Genomic DNA, 6,000 nt, shown 5'->3' with positions numbered 1-6,000 from the left:
CGTTCTACCCCATGTGTTACTGACTGGAGTCATCTATCCCACGGCTCTGCAGTGCCACCCTTGTCATAGGTCGAGTGTCCATATGTATGTGAGTCTGTTTCTGGACTAATTGCTCTATTCCATTGGTTTGTTTATTCTTGTGCCAATATCTCATGCTGTTATTTACACTAGCTTTATAAAAAGGAAGTCCTGATATCAAGTAGAGTACGTCCAACCACTTTGTTTTTCTTAAAGTTATCTTTGCTAGTCTTGACTCTTTACATTTGTATACACATTTTATAATCAGTTTGTCAAACACACAACCATGCACACACACACACACACACACACACACACACACACACACACACACACTACACCTGCTGGGTTTTCATGAGATTGTATTGAGTAATAGATTAACTTAGAAGAATCAATATCTTCCCAGATGTATACACTTCTTTAGATCTTTAAAAATTTTCTCTGGATAAAACTTTTAGTATTCTGTGTGGAATACTTGTCCTACCTTGATTTATATCAAATTTTGTTTTTAATTTTTGTTTTTTTCAAGACAGGGTCTCATTTGGTTGCCCAGGCTGGAGGGGCAAGATAACAGCTCAGTGCAACTTCAACCTCCAGTACTCAAGTGATCCTCCCACCACAGCCTCCAGAGTAGGTGGGACTACAGGCATGCACCACCATTCTTGGCTAATTAAAAAAAAAAATTTCTTAGACACATGGTCTTGCAACTCTCAGACTCAAGCAACCCTCCTGCCTCTGCCTGTACTGGATTTTGAAATGCTATTATAAATGATATATTATTGCTTATTAAATGTTGTTAGTATACAGAAAAACAATTGATTTCTGTATGGAAGCCCAGTGTGCAGCAACCTTGCCAAGCTTGTTTATAAAATCTGTCAATTTATCTGTACATTCTTTATCTTTTCTACATACGATTATGCTACTAATACATGATGACAATTTAATTTTTTTTTGAGACAGTGTCTCAGTTCATCACCTAGCCTGGATTGCAGTGGCATGATCTCGACTCACTGCAACCTCCACCTCCCGGGTTCAAGAAATTCTCCTGCCTCAGCCTCCTGAGTAGCTGGGACTACAGGCATGCACCACCATGCCCAGCTACATTTTCTATTTTTAGCAGAGATGGGGTTTTGCTATATTGGCCAGGCTCATTTTAAACTCCTGGCCTCAAGTAATCCACCTGCCTCAGCCTCCCACAGTGCTGGGATTACAGGTGTGAGCCACTGTCCCTGGCATTTAAAAAAAAAAAAAAAATTACGCATTTTATTTTATTGGTTTATCACATCAGAAAGACCCTCCAGAACAATGTTAAATAAAGACAATGGTAGTGAACAGAGAGAAAGTTTTAGCATTTTACGATTACTGTCATGTCTGCTATAGGTTATTGTATTTGCCCTTACTCAGATTAGGAAGTTCCCTTCTCATCCTGGTTTGCTGAGATCTTTTTGTCATCAAGGGGTATTGAGGTTTATCAAAAACACTTTTTGGGCCAGCTGCAAGGCTCTTAGCTGAAATCCCAGCACTTTGGGAGGCCGAGGCACAGTGGTGCCTGCCTGTAGTCCCAGCTGAGGCCGAGGTGGGAGGCTTTCTTGAACCCAGGAGGTTGAGGCTGCAATGAGCTAAGATCAAGCCACTGTACCCAAGCTTAGGTAACAAAGCAAGATCCTGGCTAAATAAACAAAAACTCTTTGTATATACTGAGATTATCATATAATTTTCTCTCTTTTTTCTTTTGTTCATGATGAGAAGTACATTGATTTTGTAATGTCAAACAAAATTTACATAAATCCAACTTGGTCGTGATATATGATCTTTTATATATATTGCAGAGTTTTGTGTTCTAATATTTGGTAGGGTTTTTGCATCCATATTTATGGTAATATACCTGTAATAATTCTTTCCTGTAAAGTCCTTAAGTTTTGGTGTGAAGATTATACAAAGTTATACCAACATCATCAGAGAACTTGGGAATCATTCCCTCTTTTTCTATTCTCTGGAAGATTTCGTGTAAGTGTAGTGTCATTTCTTCCTTGAATGTTTGGTAGATACAGAAATTGGCTCTAGGAGTAGGATGTTGCCGTAACAACAGCAACACATTCTCAATTATGTGGCATTAACATCCAATCTGGCAGCATGAAATTGTTGAAGACCTGAAAAGATGGCAATCCATGTTATGCAGTTGGAAAAATTTGTTAAAACTAGAGGCTGGAGTAGATTAAAGGGCATATCATATACCTAATGAGCTTGTACTTTATGCAAAGAGGTAGAAAATGAATGTTATTAGAATGAGTTTATTACTACAGGCCACATTTGTCAAAGTACTAAAAGAAATAGAGGAGCTCAGAAAATATTTGACTGGTTTGCAATCAGGAATGTAAAAGAATTTAGAGGGGGCCTCAAAACTCAGGGATTTGCACAGTTGGAAGGAATAACTGATTCACATCTTTAGCTAGTAAAGAGAAGACTGATAAGGCCTTTGAGCATGAAATGATGCTGAAAACTCTGCTTATTGGCAAGGACCAAGTCAAAAGTATGGTTGTCACACCATTGTTAGAAGCTCTGAATGAAACAAGGTGGTGCCCAGCAAATACTTTCAGCTGGAAAAACATCTCAGGGAAGGAAGACTTCGGGTTTGGCTTTTTCTAAGGAAGCCTGATAGGCTCAAAATATCTGTAATTAACTTTAGAGAGAGGCTTCCATCTTTAGAGAGACACTCCAAAAATGTCTCTAAACAATTGTGACACATAGCACTGCTTAGAATTAAATGCATAATTTGGGATATATTTTAAGAAGTGGCATTGTCAAGGGAATCACTGGCATGGACTCAAAGAGAATGTGATTGTTGGAGACAAAATGATCACTGGGCCGCAGCCTTCTGTAGCTGCATTTCAGGATTGTTATGAATCATTGAATATGTCATCCTTCTTTAAGAATGGGACTATCTGTTGCAGTTGTCTGTCCCCGTTCTACCATAATTTATATTGTTTATAGAGGCAAGGACCAGAAAACTTGTTTTTTTAGTTCAAAGATATTTGGATCAAAGAGAGCTATATCTGTATCCACAGAGAGACTCTTGTGAATCATTCTTAGCTCAGGAACTCTGTGCTAAAAATATTGATGAGATGGAACTTTGGGGTTGTTTTCCTTAAAAATGTGTGAGTATGTTCTGCATGTGCGAAAGGAAGGGAACTGATCCAAATGGTAAACTATGATAGGTTCTATTACTATTCATGCTTCATCTAATCCTCTCCCCTTGAATGTGGGCTGGACTTGGTGACTTGCTTTTAACCAACAGTATATAGCGAAAGTGACGAAATGTCACTTCTGAGGTTAGGTTACAAAGAGACTGTGGCTTCCCTCTGCTGTGCCCTCTCTTGCTTTCTCATTTGCTCACTGTGATAGAAGCCTGCTGCCATGGGAGCTGTCCTATGGAGAGGGCCATGTAGCAGAGAAGGCAAGGGAGGCCCCCAGCCAGCAGCTGGTGAGCACTGCCGTCCTCAGTCCAACAGAACATGAGGAATGAAATCCTGCCAACAACCACACAAATGAGCTGCAGGGCCTTCAGTGAGACTGTGATCCCTGCAAACACCTTGACCATAGCCTTCTCAGAGCCCTTGACACAGAGGTACTGGTTATGAACTGGGTTGTATCCCCTCCTCCCACAAATTCATGTTATAACCTTAACCTCTAATATTATTGTATTTGCAGACAGTGCCTATAAGGAAATAATAAAGGTTAAATAAGGTCATGGGTTTTAATCTGAGAGGACTGGTGTCCTTTTTTTTTTTTTTTTTTTTTTTGAGACAGAGTCTCTGTTGCCAGGTGCCAGTCTGGAGTGCAGTGGTGCAATCTTGGCTCACTGCAACCTGTGCCTCCCGGTTAGCAATTCTCCTGCCGCAGCCTCTGGAGTAGCTGCACCCAGCTAATTTTTGTATTTTTAGTAGAGACAGGTTTTACCACGTTGGTCAAGATGGTCTCAATCTCTTGACCTCGTGATCTGCCTGCCTCGGCCTCCCAAAGTGCTGGGATTATAGGCGTGAGCCGCTGCGCCCGGCCGACTGGTGCAGCACACATCTGTAATCCCAGTGTTTTGGAAAGCCGAGGCAGGAAGAACTCTTGAGCCCAAAAGTTTAAGGTTACAGCAAGCTATGATTTTTTTTTTTTAGATGGAGTCTCACTGTCACCCAGGGCTGGTGAGCAGTGGCATGATCATTGGCTCACTGCAACTTCCACTCCCTATTCAAGCGATTCTCCTGTGTCAGCCTCCCAAGTAGCTGGAATTACAGGCATGTGCCACTATGCCCAGATAATTTATTATTTATTTATTTATTTTGAGATGGGTCCTCACTTCTTTGCCCAGGCCGGAGTGCAAAGGCATGATCTCAGCTCACTGTAACCTCTGTCTCCAAGGTTCAAGTGATTCTCCTGCCTCAGCCTCCCGAGTAGCTGGGATTACAGGAGCCCGCCACCATCCCTGGCTAATGTTTTTATTTTTAATAGAGACGCGGTTTCACCAGGTTGGCCAGGCTGGTCTCGAACTCCTGACCTCAGGTGATCCACCTGCCTCAGCCTTCCAAAGTACTGGGATTACAGGCATGAGCCACTGTGCCTGGCCCTAATTTTTCTATTTTTAGTAGAGATGGGGTTTCATCATGTTGGCCAGGCTGATCTCAAAACTCCTGGCCACAAGTCATCCACCCACCTCAGCCTTCCAAAGTGCTGGGATCACAGGCGTGAGCCACCGCACCCAGCTCAGTAAGCTATGATTGCCCTACTGCACTCCAGCCTGAACAACAGAAGGGAGACACTGTCTCAAAAGATGGAGAAGGAGAAGCAGAAAGAAGAAGAAACACCAGAGATCTCTGTTTCTGCATGCACGAGGAAGAAAGGCCACGTGAGGACACAGTGCGAAGGTGGCCAGGAGAGAAGCCTCCCCAAACTGACACTACTGACATCTTAATCTTGGAATTATAGCCTCTAGAACTGTGAGAAAATAAATTTCTGTTCAATTCACGCAGTCTGCGGTAGTTTGTTATGGCAGGCCTATTAGGCTAAGACAGTACTCCCATAAACTGTGCCTGGATTCTTGAACCACAGAAGCTTTGAATAACTGTTTGTTGTTTTAAGATGAAATTTTTTGGAGTAATTTGTTATGCAGCAATAAATAATACATTAGCCTATTTTCTTTATATCCTCTTTGACCTCTGACCTGAAAAGATGGGCAGGTGGAATGTCATCTTCCAGCACTTCAAATTCTTGCTTTTGGACAGACACAGTGTCTCTCGCCTGTAACCACAGCACTTTAAGAGGCCAAGGCGGGCAATCATCTGAGGTCAAGGAGTTTGAGACCAGCCTGGCTAACGTGGCAAAATCTCGTCTCTATTAAAAACACATAAATTAGCCAAGCATGGTGGTTCACACCTGTAATCCCAGCTACTTGGGAAGCTAAGGTAGAAGAACGGATTGAAGCCAAGAGGAGAGGTTGCAGTGAGCCAAGATTGTGCCACTGCACTCCAGTCTGAGCAACAGAAGCGAGATTTCAGATGTGGGCGAAAGTATGTAAGAATAGAATAATTGCAATGATTTGAAGTTCATGGGATTTTTGTATATATTTGTATGGTTTATTTTATATATATATATATATATATATATATATATACACACACACACATACACACACACACATACACACATGAATTGTTATAATTCATTGTATATCTATATGTTGTATGTGAATTTCTATAATTATGTAATTCCTATAAGGACATTAACATATTGGATATTTCTAGGTGATTTTAATTGCACATCTATTGAAATAAACCTGTAGTTTCTAGAAGTGGAAGAAAATTTGCTGAGATGTCAGCTGGGGATTCTTTCTGGAGAACCCCAGAAATGGAGAGTTTCCACACAAGATTTAGTGCCTGGACACCTTTTAACAACAAGTCATTAAATAGACAGGTAAGTTACATATTTTAGAATAGA

The 6,000-nt window shown here is 41.2% G+C and overlaps 1 protein-coding gene across 1 annotated transcript in view; it reads left to right on the top strand.

Annotated features, from left to right (window-relative positions):
* Positions 1–597: 597 nt before the first annotated feature.
* ECT2L (epithelial cell transforming 2 like) overlaps positions 598–6,000 on the top strand; it is a 99,776-nt gene continuing 94,373 nt past the window's right edge. The window contains 2 exon segments of the mRNA XM_037739208.1: positions 598–648; positions 5,808–5,976. Coding sequence (XP_037595136.1) covers positions 5,875–5,976 — 102 coding nt within the window. The 5' untranslated portion in view covers positions 598–648; positions 5,808–5,874.

Source organism: Cebus imitator, unplaced genomic scaffold (assembly GCF_001604975.1).
Source record: "Cebus imitator isolate Cc_AM_T3 unplaced genomic scaffold, Cebus_imitator-1.0 Scaffold65, whole genome shotgun sequence".
In the NCBI taxonomy this organism is placed as follows: Eukaryota; Metazoa; Chordata; class Mammalia; order Primates; family Cebidae; genus Cebus; species Cebus imitator.
Note: the sequence above shows the minus strand (reverse complement) of the source record. Positions and strands in the feature narration are given on the sequence as shown.